The sequence below is a fragment of the Branchiostoma belcheri genome, unplaced genomic scaffold (assembly GCF_001625305.1).
Source record: "Branchiostoma belcheri isolate BF01 breed outbred unplaced genomic scaffold, Haploidv18h27 scaffold11, whole genome shotgun sequence".
NCBI classification, from domain to species: Eukaryota; Metazoa; Chordata; class Leptocardii; order Amphioxiformes; family Branchiostomatidae; genus Branchiostoma; species Branchiostoma belcheri.
Genome location: NW_017802491.1, coordinates 1,640,145 through 1,660,978, shown reverse-complemented (window position 1 = coordinate 1,660,978; position 20,834 = coordinate 1,640,145). Strand labels below are relative to the sequence as shown.

Genomic DNA, 20,834 nt, shown 5'->3' with positions numbered 1-20,834 from the left:
AGAGCCGTGGCGGGAACACGCCCTGTTTTAAAGCCAACCAATCAGAAGGCAGGAAGTGCGATTCCAGGTGACGTCACTGCCATCAGGCGATTGCGTGCTGAAATAGGGACAACATTCGCCGTGGAGCTGTGGAGAAGGGACACTTTAGACCCCCAAAATCTTAGATTTTAGCGATGGGAGACAACTTGAGAGAGCACGTTATGATCAACCAGTTCGTCATGACGGCTGGCTGTACGTTTGACCAGGCGAAGACGCTACTTCAGAAGGCCCACTGGCAGTTTGAGGTGGGTGGCTGAGCAAAATACGATCAAACATGGCGTGTATTTGTTTTCATCATGGACACTGGTCGTTTGTCAGTATTTTCCTCTGACATATTTATATGGCTAACTCTTGCCACTCTCCTTTTGCAGACTGCACTAAGTATTTTCTTCCAAGAAGCTGTGCCCAACGCTCACGGACACCATGGCGGGCATCATCCGGTAAGTTGAGCCGGGGTTTTGTGGAGGTTTCGTCTGTGTTTTTGTTTTCGGAATGTCGTCCATGCATTCATGGGCTTTACAATGACGATGCATGGCGATGTGGGGAGGGAGAGGGCCCCAGGGGGCTCGGAATAGCGGCAGTCGTTTTATTCAACCCAGTTCTGTTAATAAAAAGCCTTGCTCACATCTGTCATCATTTTAACCTCGTAGCCATCGTAATCTTTGAATTTTTGGACAGTTGTTTGGGTCTCTCTCCCTTTGTTGATGTTTTTTACGGAACCCCACCCCCTACGGGGCCAATCCACAACAGTCGGCGGCCATGTTGCTTTCTCTTTTGCAATCATTCTTTTCCTCACAGTCCCTCACTACTTTTGGATTTTGGATTCCTGAACTGAAAATACTTTCTTCAGAAGTTAAATGATGTGCTCAAAGTGTTCCATTGTTTCATGATATGAACATGTGCCTTTGTTGATGTAACCAAGGGGGTTTAAAAAGAAAGGGCCTTTTTTTGGTGTAGAGGCATGCATGTCATAAAATTTTTCTGTGACAGGCAACTGCTGGTATTCAAATCGATCTATTGGGAGAAAAATATTGTGTTTTTTGACAATCTTTCATATTGGCTTTCACGAAATCTGTCTAAACTGGTTTGAATATTCACTGTTCTCAGGAGACTTGCAAATTTGTTCTGCTTTTGATGTATAGGTATCCCACAATTCATTCTTCTTCCTGCAAGGTGACTCAGCTGATGTTGTCACCCTGTTGTGATTTCAGCACTGTAAAAACAAATAGAAAAACTGCAGGCATAAAACAATTGGCAGCAGTATTGATTGATTTGCAGCATTATTGATTTCTTACTACATGGAAAACTGACTTAAGTTTCTATTTTGTCCTGAAAGATTGTATCTACTAGTATTCTTTTGTTGTCAGAAGGTCCTAGATTGCTAATACAATGGTAAATTCATTGGTAATATTATGTGCAGACCAATTTCTAAATTAGCCACCATGTTACTTTTAAGAACACAATATTATGCTACAGATTTGAAGCCATTTTACAAATCAATATACTGATTAATGTAATGCATATTTTGTTTTCAAAGAAGCAATGTTATTCATGGAGCCAATTATCAGCCCTAACCTTTTTTGTTTCTGAAGTATAAAATAGAAATGTCTTTGCCATTCTTGTAGGTGAGGGGTTGGATCTCTTTGAGATTGATTATGGTTTCTTGGAAGGTGTTTTGGTTGATAGTCTGCCAACTGTAACCTTGAGTCCATGGTTGTTATGAATGCTGGCAGGAAGGACTGTCAACAAAGACAGCCCTTTTGTGTTACCGTATCGCAACCAACGTTTGCATGCAGTTGACTGACTCACTAATGGGTGTTGTGGGAGTATGAGGCATCTATCACCTACTATTGGTACCAGTATTCTATGACCGTAAGAACAAATGTTTGAAGATGTTGAGTGCAGGATAGCTTCTGTCATTTCCTGTTTAGCATGGTACATGGTTGGCCTGTAGCCAGATTCGACAGACAAACATAGCCATCCAAAGGTCTGAGCGGAAACTGGACCCCTGTTTTTAAAAGTCATTGTTTGGTTTTAGCACAACTCAACTGCTGTTATGTACAACTGCCAGTGTCTGGTTCTAGTTAAACTCCCCTAAGGTGATTGTCTGTGGTGGGGTGTATGATTCAGTTTTTTTCCCCAAGGAGATTATAAACTAAAGCCTGTATTGAAGGAATGGCATAAGGCCTGTACTGTATACGTGTATGTACAATGTAGAGTGACGTGGACGACAAACATACATAAACACTGGAGGATATGCACTGAGTGCAACATACAAGAGGAGAGGGAAACTGTCATTCAAGTTTCAACCTAACATGTTTGTTTGGTTACAACTGAACATTATAACTGTAAGGGTTCACTGCTCAAATTCAGAAGGAACGTGAAGAGTTCTACCTGTCAAACAACAACAATAGTAGTCCCGTGAGTCTGGGCTCAAAGTCCAGTATTGGAGATCATCTCCACCCAGTTAGCTTGCCTTTCCAGTTTTTGGTCTCTTAGTTAGTATTTACCATGGAATCACTGCATTGTAAAGCTTGAATCTTACTCCTTCTTCTATTTTAGGCATTTACACAGTTTCATTCAAAATTGTTTTTCAGTCCATTAAACACTAACCTGTCCATAAGCCCTAATTCACCTAATTCAACAATTCAATAACTTCTTTACATCCTGTTTTGTTCCCCGCAGATGTGTACGCCAGCCAACACGCCAGCCACGCCGCCTGCCTTCCCAGACACTTTAACAGCGTTTTCCAAGCTACAAGCATCAGACACCGGCGCCAGTCCTGGGACAACAAAATACAGTTGCAGCCCTGTCAGCCCCCTAGCTTCCTCACCTCCAAATAGCCAACAACCCATGGAAGTAAACGCACAGAGATGAAAGGAACACACGGGTACTATTAAACGGCACAGCTTACCATGCAGTAGAAGATGTGGAATGGCTGTCTTGTATACTTCTGATGAAATATGGACTAGTCCGAGAGAAATATACAAAAAGGGATTAGGAACTATAAAAAAGGCACAAATCTAGATGGGGCTAATGAAATTGTATGTAGGAGGCTGAGTCAGTCGATTACCACGCATGACAAGTAGGCAGGGAGAGAGATGACGTACTGGTCAGTTAATGAAATGGATCATAATTAGGGCCTTGTTGCAAGGATGTGGAACTTTAAACCAGGTGGTACTACAATCAAGGAGTGATGAAATGATAAGAGATGTGTTTCTTGACATTGAACGCTGAATAATTATGTCTCAGGTGATATTACACTGTAACAGACGTGTACATACGTGTGTAGAGAGAAAGATGAGCTGATGAGAGGGAGATGTAATGCAAAAAATTTTGTAAAGACTTTTCAGCTGTGGCTGGGAATATATACAAGGATGTTCTGTTTCCTGTTATATAGATAGGTGTTATATGTGTGTATCCTTATAATTTTGTTATCTATGTGTGTGTGATAGTATTTTCGCCATGATAAGTGACTACAGTTCTCTTTTTTTTATGCTAGTAACCAACTGTTGCATGTTGCTGTATTTTGTACTTTTTCTGGGATTCTTGTTTGGTGTTCTAGACTCAGTGGTGAGGTAATACACCACAGATGCAAGTGTTTATATGTAGGCGAAAAATGCCCTCAGAATTGTACAGAAATGCAGTAAGAAGAATATCCAGAAACTTATGATAAAAGCGTAGACTAAAAGACATTGAAATACCCCTCAAGAACTCCTGCAATAAAAGATTCCATACACACAAAGTGAAACCTCTTGTGTTTGTTTCCTGTGTATTTATGGTTACTATTAGGTAGTATGATATGTTGTAAGTGTTGACATGCAGCAAACAGGAATATATCCCAATGCATTGATTCTACTCCACAGACTGAAACAGTCAATACTTCTACATTTAGGTATATATTGCATTGTTTAATCCATACCTCCCTCTTGTGCTCAGAAGCCAGACTTTGGGTGATTTTCCATCTAGCGCTGGACTAAACTTGTGCGAGTGATGGTAGGATTATGTAAGTCAATACATTACAGTCATGGTCAGTATGTGCAACAGCCTAGGCCACAGGGAGTGACCTAATAGTGAGTTGCCCAATGATGTGGCAGCTGTGAATTCCAGCAACTAAAGGGTTTTATATTGGTGACATGTACCCTCACTGTACTGTACAAAATACACCAATAAAGTCAAAGGGAATGTGTACTTGCATACTGTCACATTTCCTTGGTTTTCAAGTAAAACAGACAATACAGGGTTGGGAGTAAAAATTGAATGTAATTCTCATATTCGAACAGCCAAAATTCAGACTTTGCCCCTAAGAGTTTGTCTTGCTGTTGACCTGCTGGTGAAACTTTTTTTTTTTTCAATTTCATGGATAGGAACTAACCCATTTTATTATTGGAGTGGCCTTTGAAGAGCAGGTTTTCTGTTCACTTACCAAACCTTTACACACTTACCAAACCTTCTACCATCTCTCTCGTGCCTTCTCTGTGGAAACTGATCCACTCGCTCCATGTTATACCTACCAGCACAAATAAGCTTTGGTTCCAACACCCACTGTCAACCTATTTTTTGCTGAATTTTTGCATGTATTTTTATGGCTAATTTTAGACACCACTTGTCCCTATACAACCCTGCTTGGGCATAGGTCAGTTTCATGCATCTGTATGGTGATATCAGTGTATACTTGCTCCTATTAATCAACGTTTCTTGGGTACTCTGTATTGGGGGTAAATATAAAGCATAAACTATAGCAAGAGCAATTTGCAATGCCAAAAGACATAATATTCTCTTCCATCTATTTTACAGATTGAAATCCACTGTATATATATAAATATATATATACAGTAGTGACAAAGCATTTTTGCACAAACGTACATATAATCGATCCCATGCTAGATATTGCCAACCTATGGTGACTACACAAATTTGACTGACTACATGTATATGTCATGACCTGTTAAATGTTGGTTCTTGTTTGCACAATGTCCACATGTTGTAAGTAGGGTGTGACCCAGTTTCTGCCATGCATGACTCTCAATACAAAGTCCACGTCAACAATAATGTTTACCCCATCATCTTACTTCTTTCTTCATTTGAAATGCTTTCCAATTTGAGTATGACATTCTGAAATCATCTTTTGTATAGTAATATGGCTCTTTTTCGGAGTTTTTTTTTCCTGGGGCCAATATACTGAAGTGAAGAGCACGGGCAAATAAGGATATCTTTTTAACAGGTCAACAAGCCTACTACATAATGTCCTTTTCACCTCTGACCTCAATCAACATGTAACAGATATGTTTTTATTTTGCTGTCATTCGGACTGTTTGGGACAGACCAATATCGCTTGTATGTAGGAGTGGAATGTTAATGAGGAATTAAAAAAAAACAACTTGTTAAGAAAAACTGACAAAACTTTGTCACAGGTAGATGACCCCCATCCTGTTTGGATGAAATTTTATCATAACATTCACAGTTTGGAGTGACAGCCATTGCAAGAGCTTCTTTAATACGTCAACGGATGCTCTGAGCATCATAACAAGCCATATTTGTTCACGGTTTGCAGCAGGTTACTAGTATCAGTTCTTTAAGTATGTTTTGTAATTGTGTAGGTTCCCTGACATCACCATATGTTAGTTACACCATAATGGTTTCTGGCGTCCTTCAACTTGAGAATCATGAAAAAGGACAGATCAGAGTTGTTGCGTGCAACATTGTATGCCCATATGACACATTGTGAATTGAATGTAACCCAGTGTCAATCACACTGCGAGATTTCAATAAATAAATCGCGAAGAATTAAAATTCGGCACTGCTTCTGATGGTGCTTTATCTACTTACAGGGAAGGCCTCAAAGTATCTAATTGAAGATGGGAAAGTATGAGTACGTACAATCTAGTGTAGTTGTTTTTATTTTATTTTCAGTCTGAGAACACGCAGCAACTTTTGCAGATGACCATTTGTGAACCTTCCCTATATCAGCCAGACCGTGACAAGCGAAAGAGCATCGCAATCTAATGAGACACACTGGTGAGGTTCTATTGTAGTATCAGAATTCTAAATAGTAAATGGATCCGGATAATCTTCAACCAAAATCAGCGTCCAAAGTTTGAGCATGGACATTGGCACTGTATAAATGATTGTAATGGGTTTGCAGACAATGCCTTCTTCGCTGTGATATTTGGTCATATTTGTTCAGTGAGTCAGGCACGACATTGAGTCAAGGGTACGGTACCAGCATCAGTCAGTGCTGTCGGGGGTAATCCGTGATGGCAGTGGGTGATGGAGTTGACGGCTTTGAACTTTCACCGTGCAACATCGTGCTAACAGCATATGTTCTGTCTGGCTGCCTATGATAGCACGCAAGATAAACAATCCTCGGGCCAAGTTGAACCTTTAGTTACTAGTATCAACCTTTTCGCACCTGTGTATGTCTCAGAAGTAGTTTCAGAAGCTTTCTAGTTTTTTCTTCACAAATTAGGACATACATTTGCACTTCTGATAAACATGATGTTGTTTGTGTGAAAAATGAAAACGTGTGTGTGCTGTGACATGGGGCATTGGAAATTCGTCTCCTGACCGAATATTCTATTTTTGATTCATCTATAGGTCTGGATTATTATTGAGTTACTGGATGTACAACGTACGGATTCTAACAAAGCTACTAACTAAATTGTATTGCACGATGGCGCAGTTACAATGAGGCGTAATGCCACATCCATCCGCATCAGATCAACAGTTCTCTTGAACACACGCAGACAGGAACAAGTGACGCACGCTTCATACCGGATGACGATGTGCTACTGACGATATGAGATGTCGGCAATGACTGATAATTATTTTATTACCTTGTTTCCTTTTAACCCAGTTTATTTGATTTCTTTCAACCTTCCACCCTCCTCCAAGTCCATCAACTTTAATACTAGCCAGTCATCCACAAGATACGAAAATAATACAATTTTCATTGATCGTCATTCCAACTCACTCAGGAGACTGAATGGAATATCCGTTAATAAGCAGAAAATCAAACATTCTAAAATCATAATTCTAACCTCTTGTTAGATGGGCGAGGTTATTTGGATTTTGGTCCATCATAATCTTTATCATCACAAATTAGAATTAAAAAAATTCCCCACAACATGACCATATGACCACAACATGACGAGATTATGCCCTATTTATATAACCTGCATATTTTTATATTCTTGAGATTGTGTTCGACTTTTCGATGTTGAATGACACGCAGGCAAGATGTTAGTTAATTAATGGCAGGGATATCAACACGTAAAACCATATATTGCTGCAACGAGACACCATGCGTTTCTATAGACGTTTGTATATATATACAGTACACCATCCATTTGTGTGGTGATAACTGCTATAATAAGCCCTAAAAGTGATCAGAAACAAATAAAGCCGGTTATCCTTGTTATGATCCTTGTCATGACCGCGGTTTCATCCTATATATACATTGAAAGTTTGACCTTTGGTTCAAATGAGATAGGATCGAAGTGTAATTACGGACTGGAGTCGTCTGAGGGCATCACAGCTGATCCATACACAACATGACCTTCTCAGTACTCTCCAAACAGAGCATAGGCTTCGGCTTATTTTTGGCGTGTTTTGGACACGTGCACTGCCCTGCCTCTTTGATACTGTCTTATATAGCCACAAAAACCTGCTTGGAGATTACTTCTCAGTACCGGCGGGTAGGTGTATAATGTAAAGGCCAAAAACTCATTGCACACCAGCACGAGAGCGTGTCTGTATCCAGGTACTTAAAATGAATATACAAGAGGATGTGAAAACGCTTCACCAGCCAAACTCACACTTGAACCTGTCCTTTAGCCTATTGAACTTGTTGAGTACAGAACGAAGTATATGATCGCAGGCGACTCTTGGATTAATCGTTCATTACTTACAAGTTACAACCATACAGTCTAAACACAGGTTTAAGAGAGCAAATGCATGCCATACTCCCAGATGTCCCCGGAAGAAAAAGCTCTACGTGAGATATGGATAATTTGCTACACTTATACATGCCATGATCATCGACAAAAACCGACAGCAGCTAGCATGTCCTGAAAATTCATACTGAATCTGTCGAGAGGATGTTTATTGTTTAGATTAATGTTAACATGTAAACAAACAGTTGGCCTGAAACTTGAAGGTTACCAACCCCGGAATTACGCGTCAACGCTTAACAATATCATCGTACGTTGACCTTGTGCGATCAGATGACACGTCGTTTGAAACACAAAGGTCGTTTCAGAACTAAACGCACTTTTCTGAGAAAAAAATCTATTTAAAGCCTGCTTGTACTCGTAACATTTTGGTAAAAGTTTTTAAAAGGTTGGAATTGGGGGAAGGTATCAGATTTTCAAACGGAAGTGGTTTGCGAGCGGAGGCAGCTGCTATATTTCAAAGGTCGTCTGAAGGTTATCTAAACCCACGCACCCACGTCCAGATTTCTGCTACTGTACGTCTGATATCGATAGCTAGACTGATAAAGAGGGGAGGTTTTCTTTTTTGCTTTAATAGGCGTCGCTTTCATTTCTTTTCAGTCTCACTAAAATGTTACTATCATCTTTAGTTCCTAATCCAATGGTAGGGCCGGCCAGGTTTCCTTTAATACAATTGCCCTTCTCTTACAGATCCATCCGGTCGAACATTGCAGATGAAATATTCCTTATAAATCTTTATTACACATTGCAATCATATCACAGAAACGTTAACATCAGATAAATCTGTAGCTAGACGTTTCTAAATCTTTTTTATACTGACATATCTGTATGTTCCCTTGCAATTAGCTTGGAGGCATGAGTTTGCAATGAAAGTTTGAATTATAGACGTGTTTGAAATCTGAACCTCGAAATGTGGGGTTATATAACAGTGGGGTCAGTCAACTTCGCCCCGGTGGGTGGTCATCAGACAAATCAGTCCTCGGGGATTAGGGGATGACCGTGACCATGGGATGAACTTCAGGGTCAACGCCGAGTTTAGAATTTCATGAGTCCCTTCATTTACTGTATCCTGCACAAGCCTTGAATTTCTCTCACTAGATGGAATATTCAATGTTGCCCGCCCTTGATACAAGTTCCATTGTGTTTCGTGTTTCCGTTGAATTGAATTCACAATCTATATCTTTAATTAAGACTTATTATATGTACTTGTATTGACCAACAATGGTTACATCGGCGTTTTCTGAAATGGGTACCCAGAATTTAAAATCTACGCGAGGAAGCTGAAAGAAAATCTGAGAAACTGTAACGTTATGGGTTGTACAATTGAGGTAGGTGTGATAGGCACAACCCTGGGTCAGCATCTTAGCATTTTCTTTTCACTTTAAAAAGTAGTGTTTTCTGCTGACTGCTACTAGACTTTACTTTGCGACTGACCTCGACGCCAATCAAAAACGGTAACGACCAGAGAACGGCACCAATCAGGAAAGGTTGGCAATTAAATAAGGACCTCGAGCGGATGTCAAAAACGAGTAGCAATCAGAGAACAGTATATTGAATACTGACCGCAAATTTCTAACACATCAAGAACACGACACGTGGAATATCGGGGCACGTGGATACATCGCACCCTTCAGGTGAATGTCCTACTGTGAGATGACGTAAATCCAAACAGGAATAGATGCGCAACGCCCCTTTTAATTTCACACATCCTTGTGCCGTAGGTTGTTATACAACGACAAATGCCCTATAGCTACAGGACATTCAGGGGTCGATTGAGCGCACTGTCCGACAGGGTACAAAATGGACTTGTGGCGCGCTCACATTCACCGTAGGATTTTGATATTGTAGGATTTCAAGCAGGCTGTGAGAGAAGCAACCACTGACAAGGATCTAAGACAGACTTTTCGCCAGCAAGCCAGCTTGAAATTCTGTTCAACTACAGGCCGCCAATGCATATGCCAACTTGCATGCCTGATCCCAAATATGTCTGCAATAGTACGAGAAATGTCACCAGACAATGTTTCTTCAACAATGAAATTAGTAACTGTGGTTTCAGTGAGACAAACCGTGGTATAAATCCGCTGTGAATATATTGCGAAGTTTGTCCTCCAGAATGTTGACCCTTGATGTAAATAACAAGCAATCCCCAAGGCTAGGTCCCACACACCTGAAAATATAGTGGGCGGAACCTGTGGTACTTTAACAAATTTACATTTTGTTCTTTTCTTGTTCTCCTGTGTAGATACGTTATTTACATGTACAACACGGAACCGTTTATTTTTCAGCGTAACCACCGCAGTTGACGTGAGTAGCGAAGGGAACTTGTGGCACAGAGACAAAATGACAGGTCGCTTGGAAAGGACAGGGGAAAAGGCAACGGACTCGACATTGTACAGGAATTAACGATGTGGAAAAATTGGGTGGCAGATCGAGTGAGTTCATCGGTGAACTCACTGAGTAACGACAGGGTGACGGCCCAAATTGAACCAGAATAGACAAACCGCTCAGGTATATTAGCAATAAGTATTTGGGCCTGACGCAGAGCAATTGTGATACCACTGTGAACCACTAGATGGCGCTATGGCTCAGCCATTTTTAAATGCCTGACAGAACAAGAAAGGCATACTATTTTATGTGGTTGAGCCAGAAATCTCCATTGCAACGCTTCAACGATTGTCTAAAAAGAAGAAACTTAGCCAATTGCATGTTAAAAGTTAAGATGCTTTATTGACATACAAGGTATGAATTTCTTAATCTAAACAAGTAAGACTCGGAACACTAGTATGATCATCCAGCTGTATATCAACATAACATATTTCAACATAATGATTAGTAAACAACATCTTGAAACATGACCTAACTAACTATGTTTTCCATATATTCAACTGTCTATGCTTGAAACAGCTTTCTAATGTGTAGCTTCTAATCTCTTCACTCTAACTGTAATGCATTGTGATAAAAGTACAGGGTATCATCTTGAATCTATCTATAATTTCTGTTGGGGTTAGGTTTGTTTCACAATTTGTTGCAGTGGCAATCATCCTTACAGTAGACATAATGAACATAACATTTATTAACTTAAATAACTAACACAATTTCATAACTATAATATCAACCAACAGAGTGAGCTTGCACATGTTGAAAACATTAGGATCACATAATTCATACAGTGCACGGCCAGTCACTTTGGAGATGGTACATTCCACTGCTTGTAGCATAACAATACACATCTCTGGAGAGCATTGCACAGTCTCATGTACTGAGCACCAACGTTTGGGAGAGAATGCCACATAATGTGTATTAGAATCTATCTTCCCTACTGATCTCATCATCAACATAATTACCAAGAATCTTTTTCTCCTATCATTGTGCATCATGTAGCAAAGATCAAATTTTATTAATATGCCATCATTTGTCTTGAGTAATATAGCAAAGATGTTATTTTCCATGGATGTATAACTCTAAAAATTTGTTTCTTGCAAGTCTAGACCCATCAACGAAAACCACTGCAACAGACAGCGGTGAGAAAAACAACTGGAATTCAGATTGTCTGATTTTAATAATGACAACAGTTATATTATATACAGCTGTTCTCCTTCTATTATTAACTGACAGACTTCAGCTCCACTTCAAAGATGAGTTTGCTGTTGGCTGGGATGGGGCCGACTCTCTGACTGCCATACCTGCAAGGAACAACAGGGGGCGCTTGTGAGTTAACAACTGGTGAGATCAGGAAAAGTCATCTTCATCTACCATTTCTAAGAATATTTCAATATTTCACTCAAGTTCATCATCTGAAAAATAACTTTTTTTGTGTATTTTTGTTCATGACTTATAGATGACTTATAGCAGCAACAGTAACATCATTACCTTAATGTTTACTTCATATATGTATGTGCATGTGCATATTTTGCATATTTTTAGATCACATTGAGGAGTTCTCAACATCCTGTGACCTCTTAAATGGATTTTGTGACAATCAATACTGCAGCCATTTTTCATGCACCAAATCAATATACAATAACCAACAGTGATGTCCACAACATTAGTTATTGACAGACATCTGGTAGGCTGAGTAAAACTAGGAAACAACAAAAATTTTTCAATAAAAATACCCAAATGACAGAAACAAAAAGTACAGTTATAACTTATGCGTTTGTATATACTTATAAGGCCATGGGAGAATTGGATGACCACAGGAATTCAAGACCTTCCATTAACAGTGCTCACATGAGATGTACTTATTGATTTCTGCCATCTGTAACGCCAGCAGCCTGCTTTAACTGACCACATGGTAGACATATAGTCATCCATTGATGCACTCACGAGGGAGAAAAGATTAAACATCAGGCAGAGTTAAAATAATGGACAAAAAGAAACAGACTGGCAGCCCCCAGTCCTCGTTTCCCAAGACTTCCTGGTATCATATACCAGTGGATACTAGCACTAGCCTAAGTATGGTAAATGCTCTTCTAATGTTGCAACTGATTTGAACATATGATCCTTTCCCCAAGTGTTTTTCAAGTACACAATGTATATATATATATATAAAAAAGTATCTTACGCCATTGCAGGTGGGATCTCCAGTCTCCTCTTTCCTCCAATCTTCATCCCTGAGAACACAAAAAAATTACATATTTTTCTAAGTAGAATAAGTAGTTAGGTTAGTAAGAAACAGTTACATGTAATGGGTGTTCTTAAAAATAGTACATAATATTATACATGACTGATAAGTGTTAACAAATGAACATTCATGATATTAGTGCTTCAAGTTAAGTCTCTACTTTAGAGTACAAGTTTCATGCTATATGGCCTTCATACACAGCCCTATAATGTTGTTATACCATCTCACTTTAGACCAATCACTTCCTTCTAGTAAGTTCTACATGATTGCCCAGTGCTCAAGTTCACAGTGACATTAACAAGCCCTGACCTTGTACACCCATGTCCCAGCCCTTGATGACCTCTCCGTGACCCAGGGTGAAGGTGAAGGGCTTCCCGTTCAGATGGCTGTCGAAGTGCTTGTTGTTCTGGGCGAGAGTTCCCTTGTAGTACAGACCAACCTGGGAAAATACAAGCATCAGTCATACTGGAGACAAAACAACAGCCTGGTAGACAGATATCACACAAACACAAACTGGAAATAACTACACATTTCTTGACACATTAAAAATAAATGCCATGTCAATATTCTTTCTGGTTGAGTTAAAAAAACTGTAGGTTTCAAAAAAATACAGCTATACCAATTACTTTACTTTTTGTACTTTCTGTATATGAATTAATGGAGGTAAAAATCACATGGTATATGTTAGTACTAATACATACATGGTATATGTTAGTACTAATACATACATGGTATATGTTAGTACTAATACATACAATTATACAGAATCAAAGACTTTTGGCTATCACTCTATATTCATATTTAATGACTACATATATGTACTTTTTGTTTAAAAGTACATGTAGGCATCAAACTCCTCACCCTCCGTCCAGCCTTTGCAATCTTGCCCGTCCCCAGTTCTCTGTCCAGAACAACCAGCCCTCCTGGAAGAACCTGTTTCCCTGGGGTGCCTGCCTTCTTCTTATTGCTGTTAGGCCTAAAAAATGATAAAATAATGGTCAAAGTTAGTACTCATTATAGTGTAACCATTATACACGGCTGGGATCACCACAAAGTTGAACTTGAAATTTGTCAGCTGTAAAGTTTAACCAACTCTAAACTCACCCTGCTGCCTGCTCATTTGCTGGTTGGGGTTTGGCGCCGTCCTGTAACACACAATTAAATACACGAAAACGATTGTCAGAACATCAAAACATATTGCACACTATTCTTTGAAACTTCCTTAGGAAGGACACACACATGTACAGTCCTAAGCTGTTATATATGTATTATATAGTCTTTGGCAACCCCCAATGGCAAGAACATAGCAATCAACCATAGTAATCAACATAACTAAGGTCCTAGAAGGATACATAGATGCTGGTTTGTGTACTACCTGGAACTCTTTCCCTGACTTTCTCTTATTCTTCTTCTTCTGGGATGCCGTTTGTGTCTGTTCAGTGGGTGTATTCTTAGATGGAGATTCTCCATTCACAGCTTTGGTCTGAGCAAAGGCAAAATGTTGTTTAACCTTTAGCACACTGAAGGAGCCATTCAGCTATATTTTGTTAAAGGGTTAGGTGATGGTTAAGATATACATTTATGCGAACATCTAATGTGAACACATAGTGAACATATCAGGACATCTATCTTCGTTATGTTATTTGGGTATGAACAACGTAAAGAACAAAGCATATTTCTTTGCATTTTCATACTAAAGTCTTAACAGTTGGAGAAAAAAAGGTGTACAAACAACCTGAGGAGTCTCCTTCTTTGTCTGAGGAGCGCCCTTCTCTGTCGTCTTCCCCTGCTGCTGGGCTTTCTTCTTCTTCCCTGTCAGACTCTCCCCAGCCGGTGTCTGTAGACATGTCATGGTTTCACAGCCATTAATTCATGTACAAAGCTTTCACTTTGTAGAAGAGCACAGACATTAAGTGTACCTTGAATGACCAGCAAGTTCTCAATACAGTGGTCAAGATTTTAGTAAAACTAAAACAGCAATGTAACAATGCACCTTCAATTACATTAATGAAATTAATTGTTCACAGAAAATGTAAGAGGGCAACTACTAAGTGTACATGTGTATGTAGAGTGAAATTCACAGAAGAGAACAGTGAAATACACAGAAGAACAGTATTACTTGCCTCTACATCTTTCTTCTGTTTGGCGGCAGTCTTTTGACCTTGAGGTTGACCTTTCTTGTTGGACTTGACCTGCTGTTGTGACCTCTTGAACGTGACCTCAGGGGTGTCTCCGGGAGTGGACGGTTCACTGTGAGTGGTCTCAGACTCCTCCTCTGAAATGGGAAGTTGTCAAAAAGTGTTGCAATGTTGGGGCCAAAAATGTCATTCTTGCCTTGTTCTACCACCGCCCCATCAGAGTCTTCTTGTCTTATGTATGTGGCATTTCTTTAATCAGAATTTATACTGCACAGATAGAGGACTTTTAAAATTCTGACTAAAAATTTGAGATCAAACTGACCTGCACTGTCCTCCCCACTTGCCGAGTCACTCATCTCATTTTCCTCAAAGTCAAGGACACCTCGCACACCGTCCATACTGGTCTCTGCCTGGACTGTATGAGGCAGGGATGGGGGGGTGGTAGGTACATAAGGATGCTACTCTGTCATTAAAATATTAGAATTCAATGACAAGGTCACTAAGTAGACTGTAGCTTTTCACTCTTCCCCCCATGTACATCTCAAATTTTATCTGTTTATAACAAACAACAGTTTATAGGAGGAAGAAGAACTTCTCAGTGCGAGGAAGTACAAATGTACCTCTGCGGTCAGAAGTTGAGACAGGTTTTATGATATTTGCTGTAGTGGTTGTTATCTACCACCCACCTTCTTCTTCACTGTCTTCTTCCTCTTCCTCACTTTCATCCTCATCATCCTCATCTTCATCTTCAAAATCAAACTCCTCTGAGTCTTCTTCGTCGTCTAGCTCATCTGACAACTCTTCCTCCTCTTCCCCCTCCTCATCTCCAGTGCTGGGTGTAGATGTAGATGATGATGATGCTGACTTCTTCCTCTTCTTCTTGCCCTTCTCTGGTACACCCACTCTCTTCCGCTTTTTGCTCTTACCTTTAAAGAGAACATGATAAACAATTACACAGCTTTTTAAACAATGCTTAGAGTTAGATATGCAAAGGCTATGTGTAATAGGCTGTTTGGTGTAATATAGTCAGCTCCCACCACACCACATGCCTGCAAAGCTGGTGTTTTATACATACAGATAAAATGACAGATATAATTTGTTAAACAATTCTGATGGACTGAAAGCAAAAATTATTGTGAAAACTTCCATCCACATTGACAATGGAAAGCTCTTCAAAGTGATCCCACCTGAATTTGGGGCCCATTCATCTTCAGACTCATCCTCTAGCTCATCTCCAGCAGTTAAGGCGTGTAGTGACAATCCATCTGCATACAGACCAGATACAACAAGTTACATTTGTATCGTGGCTATATTTCATGCACTAAAACATACTTGGTTCTATTCACTTACATATGTATGTAGTTAGTCAATTCTGTTTTCTGTGTCATTTAATCAGTACTGCAACCATCTAAATATCCATTTATTTTTTTTAACTAGAAAAATTAATCCTTCCAAATCCGTCATGACTGAGGTTGTTAAGTTTATCAACCTTACAAAAAAAAAACAACAAGGCAAGATAGTACAATATACTCCTTTCATGACTTGCATAATTTATGACGTACAGTCAAAACTGCCCAAGAAGACTGCTCGGGGCACTGATTCTATGTGGACAAGTGGTCAATACAGACAGGACTTGTGTCAATGGATAAGGAACATCTAAGGGACCACAAAAATGTGTTTGCATTGGCCAGGTGGTAGTTTTGTAGAGATCAGGCCACTTGTACTGGTTTGACTGTATTTCAAAGACAGAAGATGTAACTGTGACAGAGAGACTTACTTGGGACCTCTTCGTCTTCACTTGACTCCTCTTCCTCCTCCTCCTCCTCAGAAGACATCTCCTCGTCCATATCACTGTCTAACATGACTTCCTCCGGAGGCATGGACTGGAGCTCTGCCAGGTACCCAGTCAGGTGGAGAGTCCCTTCTTTTTTGGAGGGAATATACAAATACACAGACTTATTTGTGATTAATTTTTCGTTTGAATAGGTATAGCATCAATGACAAAAACTTTACGCTGTAATTGTTTTTTTCATAATTATCAAAAGTGATCTACTTTTCTTGTAAGTTTGAGCTTTTTTTTGGTTGTTTTCATCTGCTTGCTTCTACCATGCACCACCACCTGCCACACTAGCTGCACCTCTTTCCCAGGACGCAATGTGCCGTGAGGCACTTTGTCCTGTAATACAATGTATGTAGCAGTAGAAATGTCGCTTAGTGTTGGCTAAAAGCAAAGACTGAAATTCAAGTTTGAGTACTTACTGTCACTCCCCTCCATGAAAAAGCTGACCTCCTCTCCCTCACAGAAGCGGAGGTCGAGTGGCTGGGAGTACTGTCTCAGACTGGGGTCCAGCGTACAGAGGACATAGTCCTGCTTGTTGTGCCGCACACGCAGGATGTACACACCATCGCCTTCCTTGCCTAAGAATCATTAAATGTCAACATCACAGGACACAATGGCAGCAAGCAGGCCTTGCACGAATAGAGGCCAAAACTTGAAGCACCTATGCTTACAACAGAAGTGTTGTAACCTCAAAATCTATCATAAGAAACTGAAACTTAGTTCTCTATCATCCATCCTAGCCTCCTTTGCAGACTTCTTGGAGCTGCACCATTTATTTTTTGGGGGCAAGCATTAGATATGCAATATTTTTACACTGGCTAAGGCTCTCCAATGTGACAGAGGGAGTTATGGTGCAGAGGGAGTTTTGTGTCTCCTATCATCTACATTCATCATATATCACTATGACTTATATTACTAATTTAAAAGTATTTAAAGCCTACAAGCTGGCAGTCCTACTTTTGATGGTGAGTGGATCCAGAGTTGCCTTGGTGATGTGGAACCCCTCCTCCACTATCTGAGTGTACTGCTTACCAACCTCAAGGGTCAGACCTGTAATATAACATACAAATCTGTAACTAAGGTCTAAGGTTTAAAACCAAACTTTGAATTTTGATAAAATCATCAGAATCTTCATTTGTGAATGTTAGCTGGCAAGTCCCGGGGGAAAATGTGACCCAACGTCCACATATAGTAGCCTGTTCTGGGCAACAAATACTGTCAGTAACGAACATCAGATTCATAGTCACATGGTGATGACTACAGTTACTTCCAACCCAGGCATGCGCAGTTGGAAGACAATATTTTTTGCTGCATGTGAGAACGGGTAGTTCACGGCTTTATCATCCCTGACCACTTTCCCTGAACATCATCATGGCACCGGCACTCAGTACGAATGACCTTAGGAGAGGTAAATATTCTTTTTACGATTTTTTCTAAATTAATCCAACCTATCTTATTTGAACATTTGCACCATTACTAGGTGTTAATCTTCTCCACTAGAAAAAGGTGTAACACTGACAGAGAAATTTGATGCATTTTATTGATGAATCATTGACGGGATCAGAGAAATGTCTTACCTTCTTGGAAACTGGCTTTGTATGTAACGTTACATTCATATTATAATGTGCATGTAAAATGCAAATGAACTATACATGTACTTCAGAACACCCAGTACAGCACCATGTATCAACAGAAGTCCAAATCTTTTCTAAACATCTGTTTATGATAACTGTTACAGTGTGTTGATTGTTGAGGAATGCAAATTTGCCTAAAATATAGCTCTGTCTCAGGCTAGTGTGTATGGTAGGGTTGTACTATCAGTAGCAGTGTTAGATAATATTTGTATGTAGATGGGTTGGCAACCTGTTAAAAATGTTTATGAATCAAATAATATAATCCTGGTTGCAATATTTAGGGTAAATCCTATGTGCCACTGCTTTTGTGAATCGCCACCTATAGAAAAATGGGGTCTGCATTATAATCTTTGAGTAACGGAATGTTTAATAGCGTTTTGCAACCTTAAAATGCCCAACAACATCCAAGCCAAAATTGTCGGCACATGTTGGCACATGGCATGGCTTGACAGCGCGACAAAACTGTGACATATCCTGTTGAGTTTTTAACTGTCCCCCACGTTCTTCTAGCTTTGTATTCTCACAAAATACATTTGAAAATCCGGCGACTTCATTCACTTACCCCAAAACATCTTGTTTATAGCCAAGCACTTGTAGAAGAAGAAAGAAGCAAACTGGCCGGGCTACACGTATGACAATGTGTCTTCTCTCCCAGACGTCCCTTGAACCATGTGTGCTCAAAACTGCAGATCTGTTACACTTCTGTATAATTTTGCCAGGTGGCGCTTCTATACGATAACATCCTGTCTGATCTACCCACAGTTCCCTAGCTGCGTCACGTCCCATTGCGGTGTAGCAGTCAATATAGTGTACGCCAAAAATGGCCTCACCAAAATCTATTTGACTCTTTTAGTGGTCAAACTACACAGTATGCGATGAAATTTGCATATTTATGATATATTATTACATACATGTGTACTTTATGAACGTGATATTGCAAAATTGATAGTTTTGAACTAACGGGGAGATCTTCGTGTAAGGCAGATTTGTCTGTTACACCGCCTATGACTGTAATCGGGGACGATAAGATCAAGGACGGCAGGAAGCACGGAGGTGGGACGCAGGTACGACACAAGCAAAACTGAAGCACACCACTGCCTCAAGGACTCAGGGAACTACTTCTCTCGTACTGTACATTACCACGAAGCCGTATCAACTCAGGTGACCCCGACACGTGGAGGATTTCTGTGCGAAACAAGAAGTTTTTTTGTGGAACGCGCGGGATCAGACGACCATTTTTGTTGAACCGGCTTCCAACATGTCAGCTGTCATCAGAACGTGAGCTGAGTGAACAATAACGCCAAACCGGACTTCTAGCACCTTCTGCGCGATTCAGCGAAGTATGATAACCATAAGGACCTGGAGGCTTTAACCAGTGTTTAAGATTTTATTACTACATTTTTCACTCAGTTGAACGGATTTGGCTCGCAGCGGACGAAACTGGCAAGATGGTCCAGCAGTACCAGTCGCCTGTCAGGGTCTACAAGTACCCGTTTGAGTTGGTTATGGCGGTGAGCAGATCTATATTTTTCCTCCTCCACACGTATCGGGCATCAATGTGGATTATTGATCGAGTAAAAACACATTGACGTCACGGAGAAAACCCTAGACAGTAGATAATTTGTCAGCCACACACACACTATTCTGACTCTGAGCTAAATTTAGGTAAACGTCATTTGCATCTGGGTCAGATCTGATGATACAGTTGTCTGTACTATATTATCATTATTGTGTGATCTACTTAATTTTGACAACAATACATGTATTATTAGGCTACAACATATACAGTACATCTACAATACAATACAAGGCATAGAGAATTTGTTTAAATAAACAAGTAAACATAATATGCATTAACGTTACATCTATCAGTAGGTTTTGCCAAAATAATTTTTTTCAGTAACAGTAGCTGCTATAGTACTAGATTGGGAAGTGTTGTATAATTTTTGACATGCTAGCTTTAACAGTTGATATTCATAATCCAACTGGGATGCCTATCCTCTTTCTGGAGAGCTGAAAGCATGCAAATGGTGTTGATACTGTTGAATTCATGAATTAGCGAAATCATGAGCCAGCCTACTCATACACCTATCGCACGTCTCGAGTGCGCCTGCGCAGACTTCTGCGGGTCAAAGGTCAATCGGTGCAAAACAAGCCGGCCGGCACATTTCGCGCCACTGGGTTTTCTGACAGAAGTAACGGACAAGATAACGGACGAGTCGTTCTAACAGCTCAGCCGACGCACCGTCGTCGGTACTTAACACAGGTACTGTTCGTATCTAAAGCTTCTGAAGATTGCGGTGTTTTGTTTTGTGACTAATTACGCGAGTGTAACTTTTAAAAAGGCGGAGTACGAGTGTCAAACCGTCCACCACCCGACAACTATTCTGATTGCCGGCTAACATATCAACGTAAAACCTAGACCTGCAATGTTTCGATGGTATCTTTTGGCGTTTACCGATCTCTTTCGTGTATGTTTTCCGTCATTTTTGCACGAACGACGATGATATTATGATATTCGTTCCGAGTCGCTGTGATACACTTCCGGCTCCGTTCATGTGGGCTCCGTTAACAAAGTGTTATGATACGCTCTCTGAAAGTTATGTT

At 40.1% G+C, this 20,834-nt stretch overlaps 2 protein-coding genes and 1 pseudogene across 3 annotated transcripts; 2 read left to right on the top strand and 1 right to left on the bottom strand.

The window, feature by feature from the left end:
• Positions 1-62: 62 nt before the first annotated feature.
• Positions 63-3,790, top strand: LOC109483085 (UBA-like domain-containing protein 2). Its single transcript, XM_019786063.1, has 3 exons — positions 63-284; positions 411-479; positions 2,725-3,790. The coding sequence occupies exons 1-3, from the start codon at positions 174-176 to the stop codon at positions 2,914-2,916; spliced, it is 372 nt and encodes a 123-aa protein (XP_019641622.1). The 5' UTR covers positions 63-173; the 3' UTR covers positions 2,917-3,790.
• Positions 3,791-10,694: 6,904 nt separating this feature from the next.
• On the bottom strand, positions 10,695-18,964 carry LOC109482832 (46 kDa FK506-binding nuclear protein-like). Of its 2 annotated transcripts, XM_019785677.1 has the most exons (15): positions 18,790-18,964; positions 17,551-17,643; positions 17,013-17,171; positions 16,531-16,677; positions 15,941-16,018; positions 15,440-15,679; positions 15,076-15,168; positions 14,739-14,890; positions 14,351-14,452; positions 13,991-14,098; positions 13,720-13,760; positions 13,477-13,591; positions 12,925-13,054; positions 12,556-12,604; positions 10,695-11,674 (listed from the first exon to the last, which is right to left on the bottom strand). In XM_019785677.1, the coding sequence occupies exons 1-15, from the start codon at positions 18,797-18,799 to the stop codon at positions 11,596-11,598; spliced, it is 1,596 nt and encodes a 531-aa protein (XP_019641236.1). In that variant the 5' UTR covers positions 18,800-18,964; the 3' UTR covers positions 10,695-11,595. The 2 variants fall into 2 exon arrangements, with proteins under 2 accessions (XP_019641236.1, XP_019641243.1); XM_019785684.1 differs by lacking the exon at positions 15,076-15,168.
• Positions 18,965-19,243: 279 nt separating this feature from the next.
• The window catches only part of LOC109483141, a 16,134-nt pseudogene continuing 14,543 nt past the window's right edge, over positions 19,244-20,834 (top strand).